Here is a 24,865-nt window from a genome sequence, read left to right on the forward strand (position 1 = left end):
GCTTCCTTTTTGTCCTTAACTCTCTCTAAAGCCACATATGAAGTTATGGTGCTATAGATGTACTAAATACCATGTTTCTGAGCTATCTGCTCAGTTGTCCCGAGTCTGTTTTTTCTATGATTATTAGTGCAATTGGAAACATTTAGCCGGATATCAGTATTATATCAAACATGTATACATGCTATCATGCTGACATCTAGAAGTCACTGGTGTCAGTGTGCATGACAACAAATGACTGGCTCCTTTGCTAGTCTTGTCATCATTTTTAAAGACAGACTCCTTAAAAGCTTGGTCTGAAGTTGCCCCACACTCCAGTTTATCTTGCCTAAAGAAGAACAAGCAGAGTTGTCCCTACTGGCCGAGCTGTGGTGGCGTGACTCCAAAAGGATATGTTTGTGACAGCGCAGTTAATCTGCCCGTGTGGCTTGTTAAGAGTGTAGGGTGGATGCTATGATGGGTTCTGAGAATTATAGACGTCTTACCCCTTTAAAAGCATTCTGACCTATCATTGGAATGATAGCTCCAACCAAGACTATTAGCATTCAGCAGCATGCTTGGTAAGATCATCATCAACATGTAGATACCCTTACGTGGGAGGGATATTTATTTGAGGTAAGGTTATGTTTATTTGGATATAGAAGTGAAGGGAGACACGTCTAGAGTGTAGATACAGCTTCATAGGATCTTTTGTAACATTGGAAAAACTGAAACAGCAGCTGGGACTGTGCATTTGAAGCAGTGGCTAGGTGTTCTGAAAGTCCTTGGGAGGTAAATAATGGACAGGGCTGTGGTGGTGGTGTGTCTGGTATGATGAAAAAGCAGGCAGATGAAGGAATCTTAACAAAAGGACTGTGAATCATGAAAAGGGCGAGGGGGAAATTACACAGGAGTGATGGCCTAAATAAGAGAAGCTGATGGAAGGGGAAAGTGGATTAGGTAAACATAAGAACAGCCGTATCGGGTCAGAACAAAGGTCCATCTAGCCTAGTATCTGTCTACCGACAGTAGCCAATGCCAGGTGCCCCAGAGGGAGTGAAGCTAACAGGCAATGATCAAGTGATCCTCTCCTGCCATCCATCTCCATCCTCTGATGAACGGAGGCTAGGGACACCATTCTTTACCCTTCCTGGCTAATAGCCATTTATGGACTTAGCCACTAGGAATTTATCCAGTTCCCTTTTAAACATTGTTATAGTCCCAGCCTTCACAACCTCCTCAGGTAAGGAGTTCCACAAGTTGACTGTGCACTGCGTGAAGAAGAACTTCCTTTTATTTGTTTTAAACCCGCTACCTATTAATTTTATTTAGTGACCCCTAGTTCTTGTATTATGGGAATAAGTAAATAACTTTTCTTTATTCACTTTCTCCACATCACTCATGATTTTATATACCTCTATCATATCCCTCCTTAGTCTCCTCTTTTCCAAGCTGAAGAGGCCTAGCCTCTTTAATCTTTCCTCATATGGGACCCTCTCCAAACCCCTAATCATTTTAGTTGCCCTTTTCTGAACCTTTTGTAGTGCTAGAATATCTTTTCTGAGGTGAGGAGACCACATCTGTACACGGTATTCGAGATGTGGGCGTACCATGGATTTATATAAGGGCAATAAGATATTCTCAGTCTTATTCTCTATCCCTTTTTTAATGATTCCTAACATCCTGTTTGCTTTTTTGACCGCCTCTGTGCACTGCGTGGACATCTTAGAGAACTATCCACGATGGCTCCAAGATCTTTTTCCTGACTCATTGTTGCTAAATTAGCCCCCATCATATTGTATGTATAGTTGGGGTTATTTTTTCCAATGTGCATTACTTTACATTTATCCACATTACATTTCATTTGCCATTTTGTTGCCCAGTCACTTAGTTTTGTGAGATCTTTCTGAAGTTCTTCACAATCTGCTTTGGTCTTAACTATCTTGAGTAGTTTAGCATCATCTGCAAACTTTGCCACCTCACTATTTACCCCTTTCTCCAGATCATTTATGAATAAATTGAATAGGATTGGTCCTAGGACTGACCCTTGGGGAACACCACTAGTTACCCCTCTCCATTCTGAGAATTTACCATTAATTCCTACCCTTTGTTCCCTGTCTTTTAACCAGTTCTCAGTCCATGAAAGGACTTTCTCTTTTATCCCATGACAGCTTAATTTACATAAGAGCCTTTGGTGAGGGACCTTGTCAAAGGCTTTCTGGAAATCTAAGTACACTATGTCCACTGGATCCCCCTTGTCCACATGTTTGTTGACCCCTTCAAAGAACTCTAATAGATTAGTAAGACACGATTTCCCTTTACAGAAACCATGTTGACTATTGCTCAACAGTTTGTTTTTCTATGTGTCTGACAATTTTCTTCTTAACTATTGTTTCGACTAATTTGCCCAGTACTGACGTTAGACTTACTGATCTGTAATTGCCGGGATCACCTCTAGAGCCCTTTTTAAATATTGGCGTTACATTAGCTAACTTCCAGTCATTGGGTACTGAAGCCGATTTAAAGGACAGGTTACAAACCTTAGTTAATAGTTCTGCAACTTCACATTTGAGTTCTTTCAGAACCCTTGGGTGAATGCCATCTGGTCCCGGTGACTTGTTCATGTTAAGTTTATCAATTAATTCCAAAACCTCCTCTAGTGACCCTTCAATCTGTGACAGTTCCTCAGATTTGTCACTTACAAAAGCCGGCTCAGGTTTGGGAATCTCCCTAACATCCTCAGCCTTGAAGACTGAAGCAAAGAATCCATTTAGTTTCTCCGCAACAACTTTATCGTCTTTAAGCGCTCCTTTTGTATCTCGATCGTCAAGGGGCCCCACTGGTTGCTTAGCAGGCTTCCTGCTTCTGATGTACTTAAAAAACATTTTGTTATTACCTTTGGAGTTTTTGGCTAACCGTTCTTCAAACTCCTCTTTGGCTTTTCTTATTACACTCTTGCACTTAAGCTGGCAGTGTTTGTGCTCCTTTCTATTTGCCTCACTAGGATTTGACTTCCACTTTTTAAAGGAAGTCTTTTTCTCTCTCACTGCTTCTTTTACGTGGTTGTTAAGCCACGGTAGCTCTTTTTCAGTCCTTTTACTGTGTTTCTTAATTTGGGGTATACATTGAAGTTGGGCCTCTATTATGGTGCCTTTAAAAAGGGCCCATGCAACTTGCAGGGATTTCACTTTAGTCACTGTACCTTTTAACTCTTGTTTAACTAACCCCCTCGTTTTTGTATAGTTCCCTCTTTTGAAATTAAATGCCACAGTGTTGGGCTGTTGAGGTGTTCTTCTCCCCACAGGGATGTTGAATGCTATTGTATTGTGGTCACTATTTCCAAGCGGTTCTGCTATAGTTACCTCTTGGACCAGCTCCTGCACTCCACTCAGGATTAAATCTAGAGTTGCCTCTCCCCTTGTGGGTTCCCATACCAGCTGCTCCATGAAGCAGTCATTTAAAGTATCAAGAAGTTTTATCGCTGCATTTCGTCCAGAAGGTGTGGCATGGTATGGTGTTTTCTGTGTTTCCTATGTTCTGGGTGCCCCCAACTCCTGTGAAATCAAGAGAGACTTTATGATAATCCACCCTCAACTTAATTTCCCCAATACTAATTTCTCCCTACTGTTACTCACACCTTCTTGTCAACTGTCTGTCATGGGGCGCTCTCTTACCACTTCAAAAGTTATTTTTCCTCCCTTGGTATCCTGATGTTAATTGTTTTATCTCGTTAGACTGATCTAACACTTGGTAAAGCAACCCCCATCCTTTCATGTATTTATACCTGCTCCTGTATCTTTTACTTCATACATCTGATGAAGTGGGTTCTAGCCTACAAAAGCTTATGCCCAAATAAATTTGTTAGTCTCTAAGGTGCCACAGGGACTTCTCTTTATGTTATCTTCCTTCTGTTCCCCCTTAGAATCGGACATAGCAGATTTTGATGGCAGAAGTTCGCTCCTGTACAGATTCAATCAGAAAATGATGAGCACCTTCAAAGACGTGGTTTCCCTGAAGTTCAAGAGCATGCAGGGGGATGGAGTCTTATTCCACGGAGAGGGACAACGCGGAGACTACATTACACTGGAGCTACAGAAAGGGAAACTCTCCTTGCACATTAACCTGGGTAGGAGCTGACATTCTTTATTCATTCACATGAGATTTGTTTTCCATTTACTTTCATGATTTTGTATTTCAGCAGCATTGAGATGCCCCTGCTGAGATCAGGTCCCATTGTGCTAGGTGCTGTACATACACAGAGTAAAAGACAGTACCTGCCCTGAACATTTTGCAGTCTGAAGAGACAAAACAAAGAGTGGGAAGGGAAATAGAGAAGTGAAATGACTTGCCTGAAGTCATACAGCAGGTCAGTGGCAGAGCCAGAAATAGAACCCACGTCTCCTGAGTACTAGGTCAGTGCCCTATTTATCCGACTGTGCTACCTTTATTTTTCTAGCTGCAAATATTATTGTTGCCTGTTTAATCTACATCAGGCCTCAGGGGATTCAGTTGCAATCTCAACTACAATTTCCTCTCTCTGCTTCGAGACGGATTTCTTTTTAAGTTCATCATTTCAGAGCAGGGATCTGTCCAAGCTCTGCAGGTAGCCATCCAGTCGTGTTTAACATTCGGCTCACAGTGTCTGTGGCTGCTCTCAGGCAATACATCTAGGCTGGGTAGTTTCCATTCAGGCTGAAAACAGGTCTTCCTTTCCCTGTAACAGAACCCCTGTTTTGGAGGAGGTGTGTTCGCATCCGTGTTGTCATTGCTCTACGTTCAGACAGAGGAAAAAAAGCCAAAGGGGAAATGTTGGCATGTGCTGGAAAGCAGAATTCACCTGCATCAAAACAGCAGCTTCAGATCAGTAGCTCCAACCCTCCCCCCCTGTAAAATATCAGACTGTTGCAGGGGGAAACTCCATGCCACCATCCTGCTTTTTTAGCTTTCAATTAAATATGTGCAGGCTTCGTTGATTTTCTTTATTTAAGGTGATTTTAAGACACCTTTGTGGTCTGTGGGTCCTGATACTGATCTGGATTCCTAGTGCAAATTAGAACAAACTCAGCACTGAAGTAACTTACGTTTGCTGCCCAGGACACCAGGGAGATATTCTGGCAGTCAAGAATTGCTGGAGATTAGGGAAGCCTTGTCCATGCCTGCTTTTACTCAAGACACACTCCCTCATGCTGAGAGTGTGGAGGTTTGGTGAGTCTGGACCTCTTGAGGGTATCTGTATAGAAGTTAAAATGGTTTTAAGGCTGCTTTGCTGCATTGGCACTGTTGAAGTTCTGATGCCATCTCTGATTTTGTTCTAATTCATCTAGCAATAATGTTACTTAAATGTGAGCTGCTTGTGTAGATTTGTGCTATTCTTTCTCAAGATGAAAAAACACCCGATACTAGCCACTCCTGTACCCAAAGGGTTGAGGGGTTTGAATCAGCTCCCCAAAATGTAGGTGCTTCTCCAAAGCTCTTCAGAGGTGTTTGGTCTGCAAAACTGACCAGGACAAGCTTTCTAGGGAGATTTCTTGTGTTTCTTTGAAGGGCTGAATATACCATGAGAACAGCCTTTCTCGAAGTATTTTGGTGCTTTTTGCTTCTGGGCCTGGCTAGAGCCAGGCAGTGCAAAAGCATGGAGTCCCATCAGTGTGTGGTCACGTTGAGTTTGAGGGATGAGGGAAGGTTTGGTTCAGTTCTTCTTTTGTACAAAGCTGTTTGCATTTCCCAAGTGGATGCTTCACATATATCTTCAATAGGAGGAGATACTAGTGCTCTGCACAGCTGGATTTTATATGCCACAGGGCAGATCACTGGAGTGAACACATTCTCTCTCTCTCTCTCTCTCTCTCTCTCTCTCTCTCTCTCTCTCTCTCTCTCTCTCTCTCTCTCTCTCTCTCTCTCTCTCTCTCTCTCTCTCTCTCTCTCTCTCTGTCTGTCTGTCTGTACAGTATGAGATGGGTAGGGGGAATCCCAAACCCTTGGCCTTTTCTTTAGCAGGTGTCATATCTCCTGAGTAATTCATCAGTGGGGCATCTATAGGTCAGGGACAGTGTTTACAAATCTGTTCCTTCTGTCAGCTGACTGTTTTCTTGCAGGGCTTCACGTCAGTGTATTTGCCTGTGAGTGGTTGACCTGATTTAAACCAGGGAATAATATTGAATAATCCAGAAGCCATCGAGTCATGGTTCTGGCTTAGAGCAATTTAATTCTTGTGATTAAAACAATGTGGTTCTGTATCAGGTAGGAACCTCCACTCACTGTCTTCTAAACCAGGAAATGACCCCTGCTGGAAGTGTTGTCAGATAAGACAGAGCACAGACCCCCTTGATCTAAAAGCATGAACTCCTAATGCTTATACTTTAACATTCCCATACAGAAAACCACTAGCTGGGACAAAAGCATTGTGTTAATATGGGTACTTTAGGTTGTATTGCCTCAGATTTCCCACCATCAGGGTCACTGATGGTAGCAGCGGTGGGACCAATTGTGTAACCCTACTCATAGTATATCTACATGAGGTTGGTGCTTAAAATGCTAGAGGCCGGTGGTGCCTCTTTATGCTACAGCTCCCATTTTTGTTATCACCATTGGAGCTGAATCCTGCACAGCCAAGGTGGGAAGTTTTAGTATAACTCCCTAGTGTAGACAAGACCAGGGGAAAATGAATCAGCATCTGTTTCTCTTCTGAGCTTATGTCCGTGGCAGTTAGCAAAAGTTGTCCGACAATCAGAACAAACTGAAATCATTAAAACAAACTCAGTTAATAATTCCTTCCCCGTTTCTCCCTTTGTGCTTAATTGTGTTTTGTTTAAAATGCCAGTAACAATTTTCCACGGCTCTTCATTTGTTTTTACATAAACTCATTAATTGGCTTTGTACACAACTAATCTTTTTTCCTTGTTTCTTTAGAGTCACATTGATTATGCTATATTCCTATTATTTGTTATCTGTAAGCGTATAGTGCATTACGCATGCAAAAGATTCATTTCAGAAGGAAGCTCGAAACCCTGGGTTCTCTGACACTGTTGCTTTCTCGTCTTCCTTCAGAAAAAGTTCTACTTTTAATTTAGGAACAAGAGTGTGATACCATAGTTATATTTATTTGGTTGCATTTCTATTAGATATCACATGTCTGTTTACTGTGGGACCTAAAATAGAGCTTTCATTAGCCACAAAATTGGAATATGGATTTTAACTACCACAGTTTGTGTGTGTGGATGGGGGGAGGCAGGTTTTGGATCCACGATTTTTATCGTATATGCAGCTTGACTAATCATTTTGGAATGTGCATCCTTCCATTTCCACTGATGAATAGAAAAGAAGAGAATGCATAGTAGAGATCAGAAACTCTGAAATCTTGAGGCAGAGACCTGGCTAGAAAACAGAAAAGCATTAGCTCTTTGAGATCTGGGCCTGATTATTCTCTCACTGGAGTAGGACTCTCATCTTGGTTGCACTTCTATGCAACTGGCGTTACTCCACAGACATCAAAGGAATTATTCCAGATTTTTTTTCTAGTGCAATGGAGACCAAAATCTGTCCCTGTGTAAATATCTATTCTTGTTTAGATTTCTAGTGCCACGCTGTCTAAAATGTTTTCTCCAGAGAGAGTTAGGTACAATTTGTTGCTAAAATGAAAAAAGAAAAAAAAAGTGATGACTAAAATGTCAAGAGTAATTAGACTGTATGTTTGTGGAAACCCACAGTTGTACTACATCTGTTCCTTTAATGGGTGGCAGATTTTTGTGTAAGCCAGATGGCGTTCTTAAAATGTTAGGGTGTCTACTGCGCTTCAGAGCTGAGTAACAGGCAACACAACAATTTTGCCAATGCTGCCATGTATGACGACTTGTGCAACAATCTGGGAAAATTTCACTCCATATTCCTGAACAGGACATTGGAACAACCAAAGAAGAAACTGTCTCCAAAGAATCTAAGCCAGGTTTCTCTTGGGGCAGGACTCTAGACATCTAGTTAGCACATAGACATTGAAGCCTTAATGCTTAATGCAAGAGTCCAGGGCTCAATACAGTGTCTTCTGTTTGCATCTGTCCCCGCAGGAGATGCCAAGCTGCGTTTCAGTACTAGCCACACATCAGTCACCCTGGGCAGCCTTCTGGATGATCAACACTGGCACTCAGTTCTCATCGAACGCTTCAACAAGCAAGTGAACTTCACGGTGGACAAGCATACTCAGCATTTCCGAACCAAGGGGGATTCGGATCACCTGGACATTGATTATGAGGTGTGTTGAGTTTTTTGGGTTATATCTCTGGAGACAGGTGTGAGCTCACGGAACAGTCTCTGTGCTGGTTTTGTCAGGAGTAGCGATCTCTCTCTAACCTGTATTCCTTCTCCCCTAAAACTCCTTTCATGGTTAACCAGCCTGAATCATGGCACTTCCTCTGTGTGTCTGATGCTCTAGGGAAATTGCCAGTTTCTGGGCAAAACAAAAAATAATGGGAGATAGGTATATCTCCTAGAACTGGAAGGGACCTCGGAAGGTCATCAAGTCCAGCCCACTGCCTTCACTAGCAGGACCAAGTACTGATTTTTGCTCCAGATCCCTGAGTGGCCCCCTCAAGGATTGAACTCACAACCCTGCATTTAGCAGGCCAATGCTCAAACCACTGAACTATCACTCCCCTTCCAGAGTTGGAAGGTTCATCAGCCCATGTGCTAATCTGGGACTTCGAAGGCACAGCCTTCCATGGTGGAAGGATTATGCTGCAGCAGAATCCCAAGGAGGAATTCAGAGGGAGTGTGTGTTGCAGTGGCAACTCTACAACTATTTCAATGGTTGTGTCGTGCACTCTTCATGCACATGAGTAGCTCTGGTGGCCAGAGTAGAGAGACTGTGGTCCTGTCCTTAACTCATCCCTACATATTGCAGACAGAGAGCAGCTGCCTCCAGCACAGAGATGGAAAGTGACTAGAAAGCATCTTCCCTCTAGGGAGGAGAGGAAAAGGGGATCGCTCCTTCACCAGTGCTGCCTTGTGCTGAACGAGGGAGAAGCATCCTCCCCAGCAGGAAATCTGGTTCAGAGGCCAGACTGGCACGGGGAGGTGTATTTCACCCTCTCCACTACTTGAGTCAGCCCTGTAGTCTCTGAAAAGTGTGTGCAAAGCCTTTTAGAGCTACTGTCTCATCAAGTGTATGTTTAGCTATTTCCTGATTATAACCACAGTGCTCCCATTTCCCACCTCCACTTGAATATTTCCTGTGTTCCTTTTCATCATGCTTTTCCTGATGAGCAAGTTCCAGGACCGTGCAGAGCACTATGTTGTGTTTGCACAGCCAGAGCTGTCATCATCATGGTTGTGCAATCAAAGGCTTCTTGTCTGCACTTTGGATCCTTTTCTCTTTAAAGGATCCACTCCCAGTGTGTCCTTAGTGCAGAAAACTAGATGTCTTAACAGCAGCACTTATGCACATGCAGGTGCCTAGCCCCTCAGGGTCTCCGTTTATCAGCTGCGCCAATGTTCTAGCCAAATATTTAGAAGCCCCTTCCCTTTCTGTCATTGCCTGATGCAGAGAGGAAGAGAGAGACATTTGTACTCACTGGCATTAATTAATAATTCTCCTACACCCGGCCAGATACCAGTGTCGCTGCCTTCATTAAATCCTGGCTCAAAGTTTCATATTCATTACCAGGTAACTGACTCCATTGGAGTTGATGGTAGTTTTGCCATTGACTTCAGTGAGGCCAGGATTTCATTCACTGTTCTCATGCCCTTATCTTTGGTGGTGATGTAGGTGTTCAGGAAGTTACATAAGAGCAGCATAGCTGGTGGTGTGTTCTTTCATTCCCATTAGGATACACCTTGGGTTTTTGTTCAGGAAAAAGGAGTCCTTCATGTTAGTTCTGGTAGTCTCATACTAGCAAAGTGGTGAACCAGCAATCTATTGCCGTGGATGCTTAGATTGCAGGTAGCTCTCAAGTATGGATGGGCCAGCTCTTGAGAGGTCCCTTGATGTCATTGCAGCTTTCTGGCTTTGTCGTGGTATAAATCCCCACTCTGAACCTTAGCGTCCAAGAGATGGGGTACCAGCATCAATTCCTCTAAGATCAATTACCAGCTTAGTACTTGTAGCGCTGCCACCAACCAGGAATTCCAGTGCCTGGTACACTCTGGTCCCCCCAAAACCCTGAGAGAGAAGGTAGTCCTAACACAAAGAGAAAATAACCTTTCTCTCCTCCTTCCCTCCTTTCTCCCCACCAATTCCCTGGTGGATCCGGATCCAGTCCCCTGGGGTCTCACTAGAATACAAAAAAAATTAGGTTCTTAAACAAGAAAAGCTTTTAATTAAAGAAAGAAAAAACAGTAAAAATTATCTTTGTAAATTTAAGATGGAATATTTTACAGGGTCTTTCAGCTGTAGACACTGGGAATACCCTCCCAGCCTAAGTATACAAGTACAAATTAAAATCCTTCCAGCCAAATACAAATTTGAACTCCTTCCAGCCAAATACACATTTGAACTCCTCCCAGCCAAATACACATTTGCAAATAAAGAAAACAAACATAAGCCTAACTCGCCTTATCTGCCTAGTAGTCACTATTTTGAACTTATAAGAGCCTGTATTGGAGAGACTGGAGAGAAACCTGGTTGCACATCTGGTCCCTCTGAGCCCCTAGAGTGAACAACAACCAAACACTAACAGCACACACACAAACTTCCCTCCCTCAAGATTTGAAAGTATCCTGTCCCCTGATTGGTCCTCTGGTCAGGTGACAGCCAGGCTCACTGAACTTGTTAACCCTTTCCAGGCAAAAGAGATATGAAGTACTTCTGTTCTATTAACTCTTAACTATCTGTTTATGACAGGCTTATTCCTAATAATAATAAATATTCTGGTATTCTGCTGTAGTGATCTAAGCCACGGCAATAACAGAAATGCAGGCCTTGCTGTTTAGAGCCATCACCTCAGGACAGCATTGCACGTGTTCTAAGAGATTACAAAAAGACTTGAATTCTTCTACTCAGTGAAAGATGGGACATGATCTACTTTTGGGAAGCTCACAAGTAGATTGATTTAGCAACAGATCCTAATCAAATCCATGCTTCTTTGTAAACAATGTTGCATTATTATATATTAATATTTAATATTCCAGTCACACTCAGAGACCCCAGTCAGGAGCAGGGCCTCATTTTGTTAGGTGCAGTACAAACATATACGAATACAAGTTCAGTGCTTCAAAGAGCTTAAGATGACAAGTGACATACAACAGTGGTGGGGAGAGGGACCCAGTCAAATGTATATGAAGTTTTACATACACAAATAGACTTCTTTTGTTGTTTTTATAAATAGATAAAATATTGGTCCGATTCTTAAAACTGGTAAGAACCTACAGCTTTGGTTGACTTCATTGAGGTTTGTATTGTGGTAGTGTCAAGAGACACCAGCTGAGACTGATGGTTCATAAGAATGTAAGAATGGCCTTACTGGGTCAAACTAATGGTCTATCTAGCCCACTATTCTGTTTTCTGACAGGGGCAAGTGCTAGATGCTTCAGAGGGAATGAAGAAAACAGGACAATTATTAAATGATCCATCATCTATTGTCCAGTCCCAGCATCTAGTCAGATATTTAGGGACATCCAGAGCATGGAATTGCATCTTTGACTATCTTGGCTAATGGCCATTGATGGACCTATCCTCCATGAATCTATCTTTTGGAAACCAGTTATACTTTTGGCCTTCACATCATTCCCTGGCAATGAGATTCACACACTGAAGTACTTCTTCACCAAATGCACAATCCTTTTGTTTTGTTTTAAACCTGATTCCTATTAATTTCATTGTGTGCTTTCAGCTTCTTGTGTTATGTGAAAGAATGAAGAATGCTTCCTTGTTCACTTACTCCACATAACTCATGACTTTATAGACATCTATCGTAATCTCTTTTCTAAGATGAACAGTCCCAGTCTTTTTAATCTCTCCTCATATGGAAGATGTTTCATACCCTTGATAATTTTTCATGTCCTTCTCTGCACCTTTTCCAATTCTAATATCTTTTTTAAGATGGGGTGACCGGAACTGCAGGCAGTGTTCAAGGTGTGGACGTATCATGGATTATATAATGGCATTATGATATTTTCTATCTCTTTCGTAACGGTTCCTAACATTCCGTTTAGTTTTTTTGACTGCCGAATGCATATTAAGTGGATGTTTTCAGAGAACGTTCTATGATGTCTGCAAGATCTTTCCTGCATGTAACAGCTAATTTAGACCCCGTCATCTTGTATGTATATATGGAATTATGTTTTCCAATATGCATTACTCTGCGTTTATTCACATTGGCATTTCATCTGCCATTTTGTTTCCCCAGCACCCAGTTTTTGTGAGATCCCTTTGTAACTATTTTCAGGCAGCTTTGCACTTAGCTATCTTGAATAATTTTTTCTCTTCCACAATTTTTTTCCACCTCACTGTTCACTGCTTTTTCCACATCATGTATGAATATGTTAAACAGCACAGGTTCCAGTACAAATCCTTGGGGACCTCACCATTTTGCTCTCTCTAATCTGAAAATTAACCATTTATTCCTACCCTTTGTTTCCTGTCTTTTAACCAGTTACTGATCCATGTGAGAATCTTTCCACTTATTCCATGCCTGCTTACTTTACTTAAGAGCCTTTGGTGGGGAACCTTGTCAAAGGCTTTCTGAAAGTCCAAATGCTCTATATCAACTGGATAACCTTTGTCCACATGCTTGTTGACAACCTCAAAGAATTCCAATAGATTGGTGAGGCATGATTTCCCTTAACAAAAGCAGTGTTGACTCTTCCCCAATATATTGTGTTCATCTATGTTTCTGATCATTCTGTTCTTTACTATAGTTTCAGCCATTTTGCCTGGTACTGAAGTTAGGTTTACTGGCCTGTACTTTCTAGGATTGCCTCTGGAATCTTTTTTTAAAAAATTGGCATTACATTAGCCATCCTTCAGTCATTTGGTACAGAGGCTGATTTAAGCAATAGGTTACATACCTCAGTTAGTAGTTCTGTAATTTCACATTTGAGTACTTTCAGACCTCTTGAGTGAATAACATCTGGTCCTGGTGACTTACCAATTTTTAATGTATCAATTTCTTCCAAAACTCCCTCAACTGAGACCTCAGTCTGGGACAGTTGCTCAGATTTGTCAGCTAAAAGAATGGCTCAGGTGTGGGAATCCCCCTGACATCCTCTGCAGTGAAGACGATGCACAGAATTCATTTAGCTTCTTCGGAAATGTTAGTGTTTCTTGTGTGCTCCTTTAGCACCTTGAGCATTGCACTTGGCCCTCTAGAATTTCAGAGTGAGGAATTTGGATGTCCTCTGCATGTCTGGAAATCCAGCTAGGAGTCTTCACCATCCTGTCCATCAAACTTTCATCAATTTTTTGTTTTCATGTAGGCTTTACGACAGTGAGAATGAGGAGGTGCTTGAAGCAGAGAATCATGGCTAGAATTAGGTGACAATTTTTGAACAATTTTTTTTTTTAGTGTAAAATGGCCCTCTTAAAAATAAATAAATAAATAAATATTTTTGTGAAAAACTTTGTGAACATTTTATTTTCTGAAAATTTCCTTCATTTTCTGGATATTTTTTTGAGAACTGATGGAAAAACGTCATAGACAATGTTTTTTTTGTTTGTTTGTTTTTAATTTTTTTAAACAATATAAGTCCTCTAATTGTGTTTGCAAGGCGTTTTCATTCTGTGACGTGTGTGTGTGGAGGGGAGAGGATTTAGAGAAAAGCAACAAAAATGAGTAGCAGAGTGTGTAGAAATGACTCATGAAGAAAGACTAAAAGAACAAAATTTTGTTTGGATAAACCACTACTAGGGGTGGTAGGAACAAGATTAATTTCTGGAAGCATTTGAACCATGTACGACTCCCCCCACCCCCCATACAAGGGAATTAAAACAGGTATGGTAGGTGGGTTATAACTTGGGAGTTAAGGAATGCAATTTAAGAAAAGGAAAACGTATGCTGGGGATCAGGTGAAACAGCCTAATGGTGAGATCTAATATACGCTGACGGAAATTGTGCTTCAAAGACTATCCTAAAACTGGAATGGCGAAAGCCCTTGAAAAGAATGCCCTAGAGAAGAAAATCTCCAACTGTTTGGGAGAATGGACTACTTGATGTTTTAGCTCTTTCAATTTCTTCACCTCAGTATACTATGAATCTCTAGTTCTTGGTGCACTGTTGATGCTGGGAGGTATTTTGAGTTAAGTAAAGCTGTTGCCACAGTGCAGTATAAAGAAGTTTAATTAGTCCAAACTTTCCAAAGAATTTCTTTCCATGGGCACTACAGACCATGTTCTCAAATGGTGTAAACCAGTATAGCATCATTCACCTCAATCGTGGTGAGCCAGTTTACATTAGCTCAGGATCTGCCCCATGAGGGTCAAAATTCACCAAGACTTTTTTTTTTCTTCCATTTACATTTGAATTACTCTAGCATTTCAGCCTAATGCTGAAGACAATGCAGTCTAATGGAAGCTTTTTTTCAGCAAATTTAGGGGATTAAAGGCCTCGCTGAATTTAATAAAACCATGAGTCTAGTAATTCAAATTATTACTGATCACTAAGGAAATTGTTTTCTCAATAATTCAGCACTGTAATTGATATTGATTTCTGCTTTTTGTAGAAAATTCCTAAGCAGGAGACTTGAAAGAACAGAAAATGAAAGAGAAATGAGGGAGGCAAGTGATTTCAGCAAGAAATAATGATTCTCAACTACCAAAAGCATTGCTAGTGCATAACCCTTCATGTCAATAACAGACTTGCAAGTGATGCAGAGTTGAAAACTATTTCACTCTTTATTGCCTGGTGTAATTATCAATCAATACAACCAAGGTGCAAGTTGATGAAGATTACATTTACAAGGCAGCGCTCAAGTTTTACCCATGCATTTTCCATTTACTTTTATGCCTAGTCTAACCTTTCTTTTGAACACCACCACCCCCGAAAATCCCACAGTTGCAGTCACTGGTACACTCCAGCCTTGGGAGCAATACTGGACTCACTAGTATAGACAAGTATCGGGGGTAGCAGTGTTAGTCTGTATCCACAAAACCAAGAAGAAGTCTGGTGGTACCTTAAAGACTAACAGATTTATTTGGGCATAAGCTTTCCTGGGTAAAAAACTTCACTTCTTCAGATAAATGGAGTGAAAGTTACAGCTGCGGGCATTATATAATGACACATGAAGACAAGGAGTTATCTCACAAGTGGAGAACCAGTGTTGACAGGGCCAGTTCGATCAGGGTGGATGTAGTCCACTCCCAATAATAGATGAGGAGGAGTCAATTCCAGAAGAGGCAAAGTTGCTTTTGTAATGAGCCAGCCCCCCCCAATCCCTATTCAAGCCCAAATTAATGGTGTTAAATTTGCAAATAAATTTTAGTTCTCCTGTTTCTCTTTGAAGTCTCTCTCTAAAGTGTTTTTGTTCAAGAATAGTTACTTTTTAAATCTGTAACTTTCACTCCATGCGTCTAAAGAAGTGAGATTTTTTTACCCACGAAAGCTTATGCCCAAATAAATCTGTTAGTCTTTAAGGTGCCACCGGGCTCCTTGTTGTTTTAGTATAGACAAGGCTCCAGTGACCGTTGAAATTCCTTCCACTGTCATGTACAGCAATTTGACTTCAGCCCATGTACCTGAGCGAATTTTGATCTAGCTTGCACAAATAACAATAACAGTGAACTATGCAGCATAGGTTGCAGCTACTCGAGTAGCTTCACTGCTATTGTTCATGCTAGCTAGAGCAAAGATATCTGGGCTACATCTGCCTGTGCTGCAGTCAAACTTCTAACTGCAGTGTAGATGTACCTGTAGAGGTTGAATGTGTATGTGACACAATGACCAAGTTCTCTCTCCAGCCAGTGCGGTGCTATAGGTGTACAAGACACAGACATATAAACTCTTGTGGCTGCAGGAGCCTTATCTACATGATAATATTTCCAGTGCTGCTGGCGCTGGTAGTAGCAGTGGGATTTTCATTGAAAATGGGTCAGCACAGAGTAGACAAAGCCTTAAGGGGTGTCCCCATTTAAAAATTAGCCACAAAGCTTTGAAAATTAGCCAGAGGTTTGGGTTGGGATTTTCCTAAGAGCCAAATGAGGTTACATGTCCAAGGATTTGAGGGCACCTTATTCTCCTAGGCTCCTTTGAAAATGTCAGACAAAGACCAAATCTATACTACATGTGCTAGAGATGCACAGCCACAGTGCTGTAGCTAGGCTGTTTTAGTACCATAGAGTAGATCAGGGGTGGGCAAACTACAGCCCACGGGCCACATTCGGCCCTCAGCTCTCGCCGGGGAGTGGAGTCAGGGTTTCCCTGTTCCACACAGATCCCAGGAAGCAGCCAGCATGACCCACTTCCAGCTCGAACCCCCTCTGGCTCCTACATAGTATGCGGAGGCCTGACCAGGCAGCTCTGCGCACCGCCTCATCTGCAGGCACTGACCTCACCGCTCCCTTTGGCTGTGGTTCCCGGCCAGTGGGAGCTGCAGGGGTGATGCCTGCAGATGGGGCAGCATGCAGAGCCTCCTGGCTTCACCTCGGAGCTGGAGGGAGAACATGCCTCCGGGAGCTGCTTGTGGCAAGCGCTGCCCGGAGCCTACATCCCTGTGCCCTCCAAGATCCAATGTGTCCCTCAGGCCAAAAAGTTTGCCCACCCCAGCATAAATGCTAACTACAAGCATCAGTGTAGTTAATTCACCTCCCTGAGTGGAGGTGGGTAGGTCAACAGAAAAATTCTCCCATCGACTAGCTGGGTCTGCACCAGTGTTTAGATCAGTTTAGCTATGAGGCTGAATGCTGTAGATATGTCAACCTAACCTGTATGTATAGACCAGGTCTTAAAACATTCCACCCTTCATTCAGATGTGTGTATCCAAGCTTACACTTAAAAGTTAGGTCAACATAGCTATGGCACTCAGTCTACACTCCAGAGCTATGCTCACCTAACACCCCCCACTCCCAGTGTAGATGCAGCTAAGTTGACAGAACAATGCTTCTGTCAACCTAGCTCCCATCACGCGGTGAAGTGATTTTCTCCAGTGATGGAAAACCCATTCCAAAGTCTGCATCTACTCCGTGGAGTTCTGCCGATATAGCTAAAGTCCCGAACCTGTGTTGCTAAGTCCCCTGTTACAGGGTCTGCTGCCGGCTGCGCAGCTGGAGAAGATGCAAGGCCGGGCCTGCCTTCAATGTCTTCTCCTCAAGAAAAAAACAAAACATTCCACCAGGCTTTCTAACCCAGCCCCCACTCCCTACCTAGAGACCACTGCAGGAGACTCTCTCTCTCGGCAGCTTCACTCTGTAGTGTTCCTTCCTAGGTCTGCCTTCACTGAAACTCTCTCTGACCCTTTATAGCCCAGGAATAGCCCTACCCCCTTCATTGGCTCAACTAGGAAAACCTGCTCAAGCACAGGGGAGCTGGACCGACTTCAAGCACAGAAACGACCTGCCCTGTCACATCCCTGTCGTATAGATATAGCCTTAGATAAATTATAAATCAATCCATGGATTTTGGTAACTGCTCCTAGGTACTCTCACACTTCAGAGCTCTCAGTCTGAGTCTTCTGCCGTATGTAACCCTCAGCAACCTAATGCTAATACTCCTTTGCTCTGATAATTATCTCCTCTATTCAGGTATCTCTAAAACAACATGCCGGGGTATTTTATCTAAGAGAACTTTTCTCTTGTTTTGTTTTAATATATATTCTGCAATGCTTTACAATTCAAATAGACTGCTTAGTCCAAGTGCAGTCTCAAGTAAAGCTGAATGTCAACATGGCAACCTATAATGAAAATAGTAAAAACAACATGTTTATTGTAACAGACTGGGTGGTATTGGTGTGCCACTGCCCTCTACTGGATGGAATCAGAACTATTCAATTATATCATGTAGTCTGTATTGCTAAGGTGAAATGGGGAATTTCCTTTAGCTGATGTGGTAGGGCCTGTGCTTTTTTGGAGCAGAAAGATATGAGTTCTATCTCTGCTGCTGTTGTGAAGTTCCAAGTTCCCCTGGCAAGCAGCATGGTGATAACAGTGAAGTCACAGGTCTTCATGGATTGGATACAGTGTTATCAAAATTACACTTATGAAGAGGCCCCTCAGAGTTGCCTGCCAACCGAGGGTATTCTATGACTGCCTTTCATTGTCAGTGTAAAGGCCTTTTTCAGCTTAGCCACTCATCAGCAGGTAACATCAGAATCATCCTGATGTTATTTACTATATCAAATGATTGGAACTGGATACTGTATACCCCATAGTGCTGGCAGTCCAGTGTCGTCCTCTGTATTCTGAAATGGTTTAGTCACCAATTGTGCAGATTGTTAATCGAAATCATCTGGTATCTCTACTTTAATATGAAGGGAATGTGATTTAACACTGGATCATTTTCTTCTAGAAGAGCTGTCCTTTCACTCCATGCAGTGTAGAATGCTGGTATGTCTGGGCCTTTCATAGGGGAATGTTTCTTGCAACCTCACCAGGGGTCAAACACAAGCAGTGCCTTAATGAACATCCCTCTAAAGTATTATTGTCTACCTTAAACAGAGAGGAGAGTTGCTCTAAATCACAGTGCCTGAACCTACCACCCACTAGCTGTTACTTATCGCCATCAATTGCCAGGAGGATTATTAGAGGTCCCAACTGAAATCAAAGCCCTACTCTGCTTAGGGGCTGTATATGCACATAGTGAGAGAATTTAGAGTCTAAGTGCATGGCAGACAAAGGGTGGGAGTGGAAACAGAGAGGTGAAGTGACTTGCCCAAGGTCAAATCATAGGTCAGATCCCGGAAGAGAACCCAGGGCTCCTTTGTCCCACTTCCATACCCTAACCACTGAACCATGATCTAGCCTTACTTTGCCTGATCTTGTGTATGTAACTTCAGCTCCTCTCTCTCTACACTCCACTCATTCCTTTCCCCTACATTTTGGAGTTGCAACTGAGTGTTGTCTTTGTTCTTTCCCAAAGCTCAGTTTCGGGGGGATCCCAGTCCCAGGAAAGCCAGGAACCTTTCTGAAGAAAAATTTCCTTGGATGCATCGAGAACCTTTATTACAATGGAGTCAATATAATTGACCTGGCAAAAAGGCGTAAACCTCAGATCTACACTGTGGTGAGAATCAGATATGTCTGTTTTTCTTCTTTGATTCATCACTTCCTTCCAATCCCAGCTTTTGACAAGTGCTGTCCCTCCTGCCAAATGATAGCAGATTAGATTAGACCCTTATGTGTATAGTTAGCTAAAAGGATATTCACCTAGGCTGCTGCAACACCAAGGGAGCTGTTCAAAGGTACATGCACAAATTAGCTGGTTTTACTCATTTCCGGTTATATTTGAGTCTGGGGAAGCTGAGTTGGAGGAAAGTTTTTACTCCTTCTCCTACTGAATTAAATTTGGATCGATGTCCCTGGGTCTCTCAAAAGATTCTCTTAGGCCATCTAAAGTAATAAAAGCAATAGAATCAGATTCTGATTCTCTTACTGACTTTGAATAAAACCTTATTCTCTGAGTAGTCTCGCTGCTATTCATTGTGAGAGAGTATCAAAATCTGCCCATAGCTTGGGTTTGCCTTGCTGGGGGGAATTGCCACACTTATTTTCAAATATGTTTCAATTCTTCACTCGTACCCCTCCACCCTCATATATCGGAAATGTTGAGTTTTGGAAATCGTTCACAAACTCTGTAATAACGGGGCAATAAGGAAAAGAGATTGGCTGTAATGTTATCAAAATGTTTTTCTGGGATTTTTTTGTTTTTGTTTTTATCTTGAAAGTCACAATTTCCCTGAAATTTCAAAATGTGAAACATTTCAACTAGCTTTGTTTATCTTATCTAAAAGAGTAAGGAACAGTAAAAGAAATATACATATTAGAAACACTGGACCTCTTGTAGGAGGCATCTCATGAATTTACACGTTCCAGGAACAAACTGAGAGACCCTTAATTTCATAAGGAAAGAGAACGGTACACTCTACTCTCATGTTCAGGATTTAAAAAAAAACCCACTGTTGTGATTGTGATTGTTTTTATATCATGAATGATTTACTCATGCTGCATGTCTTTGGAATGTTGGACAATAGTATTTCCTTGGAGAACTTACCACATACATTTGTAAAAATAGGGCCAAATATTGAGGCAAAATGTTGACTTTTAAATGAATTTGTGAGTGATTCAGGCCTATGTATCAAAAGATGCATATTAGTATGTTTTATCTGGGCATTAAATATGTTTTTTTTTTTGGTCACAATGTGGGTCTTTTCTGGAGTCTTTGAACTGGAAAGAATGACAACACTTCAACTCCAAAGGCACAGACTTCCTGGTGAAAAAGTAAAATCCTGCTTGTTCAGAGGAATGGTCCCCAAAATGTCTGCACCTAGTGCAAAGGACAGAAAATGCAGACTGAAAATATAGACCCTCCATTTAGACAGTACGCTTGGATGGTGCATTTTATTATCATTGCACTTGTCCTTTTCTGCAACTCATTTGTAGTCACTGGACTTGCAATAAATGTCCTTCGGGAAAGGCCTTGAGACAATGAGGCAATATGTCTCTTCTGAACTGGAATTTGACTTTAGATTTCCCTGTTCAAGCTGTAACCGTTCTGCTTGGTCATCCCATGCAATGTGAGAGACTCTCTGCTTTCTCTCCAGGGAGTTTTTTCTTTTCATTCTGGTGAATTTTCCTCTTCAGTCCTTGACCTTGATATCCCTCTCATAGAGTCCCCGCATTCCGTCTTAACTGTTCAGTGGTTTGGGTAGGAAAACGTTGTCCATCTTCCATAACCATCAGCACCAGCACCAGTACTTCGTGATGAAATCTCATGTTCACCAAGTATCCTTGGGTGGCTTTTACAAACACTTAAAATAAATCACTCAGTCTCTTATTGCAGCTGCTGGGGCAGATTTCATGCACTGCCCCACTCCTTTTATGTTGCCCAGATAGTGGAAAGGAAGTGGAGACTGACCAGCTTTGGGGGGTCCACAGCTGGTATAAAACTAGCTTCCGTGCAAGCCCCCCATCAGTTCTTGACCTACGTGATGGACTGGGGGTATGGACAGAGCGTGATCATAAGAATGGCCATACTGGGTCAGACCAAAGATCCATCTAGCCCAGGATCCTGTCTTCCAACAGTGGCCAATGCCAGGTGCTTCAGAGGGAATGAACAGAATAGGTCATCATCAATTGAGCCATCCCCTGTTGCCCATTCCCAGCTCTTGGCTAATCACCGTTGATGGACCTGTCCTCCATGAACTTACTGAGTTTTTTTTTAACCCAGCTATAATCTTGGCCTTCACAACATCCTCTGGCAAAGAGTTCCACTGTTTGATGCACTCTGGCACTCCCCAGCTTGTGGATGGTCACTGAGGCACCATATCTAGCTAGTGCAGATTAGAGGGCCAGCAGTGGGTGAGGAAACTGTAACCAGCCCTCACCTCTGCTGCATCCATCAAGAGTTGGACACAACAGAGCATCTGGCCTCCTGGTTCTACCCCATATTTACCTACTCTTAGGCTTTTGGCCTACAGTTTAGCCTTTAGTGAGATCACCCAGACTTTCAGACCTGTATGAAAGAGACCTTGAGTAGAACATGGCAGGGAAGTAGATTGGGAGTAGGAAAGACGAAAAAAACAGTTCTTGAGTTTCTTGGCACTCTGCTATTGTCCTTGTTCACTTAAAATAGGGAATGTTCCCCTCCTCATTCCCCAGGTTCATAAATTTATTGATGTATTTTTTAAATAGCAGAGAGAAACCCCAGTCTATTTGCGATCTGAGAGGAAAGTGTCAGGCTTTTCCGTTTCCTACTGTAAACAGGTGCTTGAAAGTCCATATCCACTTACCATGCTGAATCTGGGAATGACAATTCAGCATAGCGAGGGATGTGGTGACACACAAATGCATCACTGTGCTCCCTGGGGAAATAACCAATTGCCAGCATCAACGAGTGAGGAGAAATGCCTTGTGACAGGAGAATGTAAGCTAATAATTCATTCCTTTCCAAACATGCTATTCTGTTAAGTTGATTTGAGGCACTATCATCTTCAGAAGAATCTGCTTGTCTATACTAATGTCTCCTTCTGCCTAAGCACTATGATAAGCATTCATTATTACCTCCCAAAATCAGGCCAGTCCTTTCTAAAGATCCCAAGTAGCGCTTACAGGTCAGAGAGTTGGAAAACAAAACATTTTTTGTTACTTGTACACTGAGGAAAAATGTGTTGGAGCCATTGGGAGAAAACAGACTTGGATCACCATGATGCTTTCCCAGCTCTCAATTTTCCAGAGTGCACCATAACTTCTGCAGAAGCGGGTGGGACTATAGGGGGAAAAATTCTGAAACTGCATCCTGGCTTACCACAAGAACCCCGGTGATGGATAGTTAGGCTGAATCCAGTTCAGTATGGTTTTCCGCTAGAATTTCCTCTCTCTATCACCTTTGTCTCCTTTTTCACAGCCCCTTCAAGCACAATGTGAGCTAAAAGATGTCTGAATCAAACTCTGAATCCCACAGCATTCGAGCAGGCTCAAAATGAGGCTAAGTGAGTCCCTTACAGCTGTAGGTCCCAAACTGTGGATTGCGACTCTGAAACAATAACCATTTTTTCCTGTTCCCAACCGTCTTGCACTTTAATGTCTCAGTAGCTCTTTATAAGTGCTGGGAGCATGGCCTTTGGTTAGCTAGCAGATGGGGTAGAGATCCTGCTGGCTGCAACACTGACCTTTCTCAGGGCACCCCAGGGCTGTGATTCAACTTGTTGCCACCTTCCTCCAGTGTAAGAGAGTCTTGTGTGCCCAGCTGGGTGTGAGCTCCCTATCACAAGTAGGGGTGAAAGTATCTTAGAGGACTTACCGGTACTGCTGGAGTCCTGAGGGGGGCATGGCCTCATCCAGAAGAGGCGGTGCCTCTCAAGGCCCAGGGCCTTTAAATCAACCCGGAGCTCCCAGTTGAGAACCTCCGGGGCTCATGGGCCCTTTAAATCCCCATGGTAGCTCCAGCCGACAGAGCCGCGGGCGGGATTTAAAGGGCTCTGGGCTGCCCGCTGCAACAGGGAGCCCAGAGTCCTTTAAATCCCCACTGCGGAAGCTGGTGAGGTCGGGCATGGTGTAGTGGCTCTTGCCGGTATGCTGTACCGGACCGTACCAGTTTACTTGCACCTCTGATTCACAAGCAACCTGTCAGCCAATCAAGCACTCTCTGGGCTGTACCATTCCTGCTGGTTGACAATAGATGCACCCAGTCGCTGACTCCCTTCAAAGTGTGCACCTGTGGTATCTGGCCTCTGATCACTAAAATCCCAGCTCCTCCATTCCCCAAGGATCAGAGAACCCCAGTTTATCAGTTTCACCTTAGAGCACTGCTCCTGTATCACACAGAGAACTTGAATCCGATTATAGTAAAACAAAAGGAAATTTATTTTTAAAAAAGAGCAGAGATTCAAATAGAAACCAGTGTGAGTGATGGAAACAGATGGTTACTTTAACAACAAAATCATAACATGCAAACTAGGGCCAATGCTTATTAAGAGTCCCCTTTCCTAGCGAATAATGTAGATTGTCACTCCCAAGTTCAGTCTTTTGCAGTATTTACTGGCCCTAGAGAGCTAGGACCTGGTCTGTCATAAAACATCCTTACACATTAAGACACCTCTTCAGTGAATGGATGTAGAGTGTCTTTCTCCACCCTGTCCTATACTGTTTTTTTTTTTTTTTGAGGAGGGGAGTCTTTATTCACAGATAGGGCCATCCTCTTGCTGTCATCATTCCTTTTCACTTACAAGTGGTTTCAATATTTATAGTTTATCTTTGATGGTTTTCCATTGACTTTTTTCAAGGTTGTTGCAATGATGGACAATGGCACAAGGTATTACATAATTAGCCAGGTGGAGGGGGTCACAACAGTGAGACACATAATTTCCTGGTGATTCAGTTTCATTCCAAGAATGTATAGTTATGTTATTCCTTAAACATTACAGCATACACAAATCACAATGATTAAGAGTAGCAGTAAGTTACAAGCTTTCACTAGAGATGTCACCTGCTGCCCTTTATGGCTAGATACAATGAAATTAGTTGTTACCATGATATTCAAGCAGTTAAGGATGCCAAAGCAACCCCCCGTTCTGATTAAATGACCATGTGTTTTAAAGTCTCCTCCAAATTATGCATGATCAGTAATCGACATAGTACTCTCTCTATATATACCTAGTATAGGAGGGAGGGTTGAATTTACTCAGCCAGGGTTATGAGCTGGAATCTGAGCTATTCATTCCCATTGTTTAAGCCAGGGGTAGCCAACACATGAGCTGATTTTCAGTGGCACTCAAACTGCCCGGGTCCTGGCCACCGCTCCGGGGGGCTCTGCATTTTAATTTTAATTTTAAATGAAACTTCTTAAACATTTTAAAAACCTTATTTACTTTACATACAATAATAGTTTAGTTATATATTATAGACTTATAGAAAGAGACCTTCTAAAAACGTTAAAATGTATTACTGGCACACAAAACCTTAAATTAGAGTGAATAAATGAAGACTCGGCACAGCACTTCTGAAAGGTTGCCGACCCCTGGTTTAAGCCATTAGTTAGTCCCTTTTGGGGCTTTATCATATTGTGACTCAGACTTTAAAGGGGAAGAAAAATTCAATGAAGAAACTAATAAAAAAAATTGATCAGAATTGCTTTGCAGGCACTTTTCTATTTTAAAGCAAATATTGCTGAGTATTAATAATAATAAAAATCTCCTTGCTATTATGTTTTGTTCCAGGGAATAAAATCTAATAAACCACAGACAAGTTTACCCTGGATTGGCATAAAGCACAAGCCAGGGTTGTGATAATTCACAATTTCAGCTAACTCATCTGTTATGT

At 42.3% G+C, this 24,865-nt stretch overlaps 1 protein-coding gene across 1 annotated transcript in view; it reads left to right on the forward strand.

Annotated features, from left to right (window-relative positions):
* Positions 1-24,865, forward strand: part of CNTNAP5 (contactin associated protein family member 5) — a 439,165-nt gene that overhangs the window by 201,571 nt on the left and 212,729 nt on the right. Inside the window, exons 5-7 of the mRNA XM_050916993.1 lie at positions 3,899-4,102; positions 8,037-8,221; positions 18,969-19,112. Coding sequence (XP_050772950.1) covers positions 3,899-4,102; positions 8,037-8,221; positions 18,969-19,112 — 533 coding nt within the window. The remainder of the gene's footprint in view (positions 1-3,898; positions 4,103-8,036; positions 8,222-18,968; positions 19,113-24,865) is intronic.

Source organism: Gopherus flavomarginatus, chromosome 10 (assembly GCF_025201925.1).
Source record: "Gopherus flavomarginatus isolate rGopFla2 chromosome 10, rGopFla2.mat.asm, whole genome shotgun sequence".
Taxonomy (NCBI): Eukaryota; Metazoa; Chordata; order Testudines; family Testudinidae; genus Gopherus; species Gopherus flavomarginatus.